The 1,303-nt window shown below is 33.3% G+C and overlaps 1 protein-coding gene across 1 annotated transcript; it reads right to left on the bottom strand.

Moving 5' to 3' along the window:
• Positions 1 to 202: 202 nt before the first annotated feature.
• EIN_511270 (multidrug resistance protein, putative) lies at positions 203 to 541 on the bottom strand (the record flags this gene model as incomplete). The annotated part of the gene is made up of 1 exon (XM_004258217.1): positions 203 to 541. The coding sequence occupies one exon, from the start codon at positions 539 to 541 to the stop codon at positions 203 to 205; it is 339 nt and encodes a 112-aa protein (XP_004258265.1).
• Positions 542 to 1,303: the final 762 nt, after the last annotated feature.

Raw genomic sequence — 1,303 nt, 5'->3', positions numbered from 1 at the left:
ATAAAATCCTTTCATTCTCATAAGCTCTTCATGTGTTCATCTTAGCAATTTTACCACAAATAACAACGCATATTTCATCTTCATTTTGAATCGTTGAAAGTCGATGTGCAATTACAACTGTTGTCCTTTATTTGCTTGCATTTTCTAATGCACTTTGCACTACTTTTTCCGATACACTGTCGAGTGCACTTGTAGCCTCATCCTACAACAATATTTTTGGAATTTGAATTAGAGCTCTTTCAATTGCAATTCGCCGTTTCTGTCCACCAGACATCCGACTTCCTCTATCACCAACAAGCGTGTTATCTCCTTCAGGAAGTGCACCAATAAAGTCGTGTGCATTAGCCATTTTGCTTATTTCAATGATCTTTTCCATAGATACTTCGTCAAAACTTCCTCGTATAATATTGTCCAATATCGATTCACTAAATAACACAGGTTTCTGTCCGACCATCCCAATAGGTTTTCTTAATTTGTGGAGTGGAAGTGTTTTAATATCTCTATCATCAATTTCAATTGACCTGAAATTAGTGTCATACATTCTTTCTATCAGTTGTATTGTAGTACTCTTTCCACACCCAGAAGCTCCAACTAAAACAAAATATTTCCCTTTTGAACAGTAAAATTACTTTTCTGGTCGTGTTGGATATCTAAAATACACAATTTTGAACAACAAATTACCTTCAATTTCCTTTTCATTTTTTTAAATTCTTTTCATTTTTATATTATTCGATTTACGGTGAATTTTTTTTTCTTAATTGTTCGTACTTTTCATCGGATATATCACTCTTTGAACTTGTAGTTTGGTTTGTATCCACTATATCATTTTCTCCATCAATAATTTCAAATATCCTTTTGGCTGCTCCTTGCGCCTTTCCCATTTTTGGAATAATTTGGCTAAGTCGAGTACATGACATGGAAGCAAACATAATAGGATACGTCTTTTTGTATTATAGAATACTCATTCACAACTTGTTGCATAAATCCCATATACTCTTGTTGATAATTAAATCGCTTTTTGACTATTTTAAACCCAACATAGAACATATACGAGTCGAATGTACCATATACCACGTTGTTTACTGCCTCAAAAACGCAAAAAAGAATCCCCACTTGAAAATCCCTTTTCTTGGACTTTCAAGACTCTCTGCATATTTCATATTAAAGAACTTTTTTTGCTAAGTGATTGAACTAATTTAATGGCTTTAATTGCTTTTAGTAATATGTTTCCAGACTTCTCATACTCCTTTAATTGCTGGGCGAACTTTGTTCTGATTTCAGTACCAGTCCATGAACAAAAAGA

This window comes from Entamoeba invadens (assembly GCF_000330505.1).
Source record: "Entamoeba invadens IP1 unplaced genomic scaffold scaff_1105074725585, whole genome shotgun sequence".
Classification (NCBI taxonomy): domain Eukaryota; phylum Evosea; order Mastigamoebida; family Endamoebidae; genus Entamoeba; species Entamoeba invadens.
This window is presented reverse-complemented; position numbering and strand designations above follow the sequence as displayed.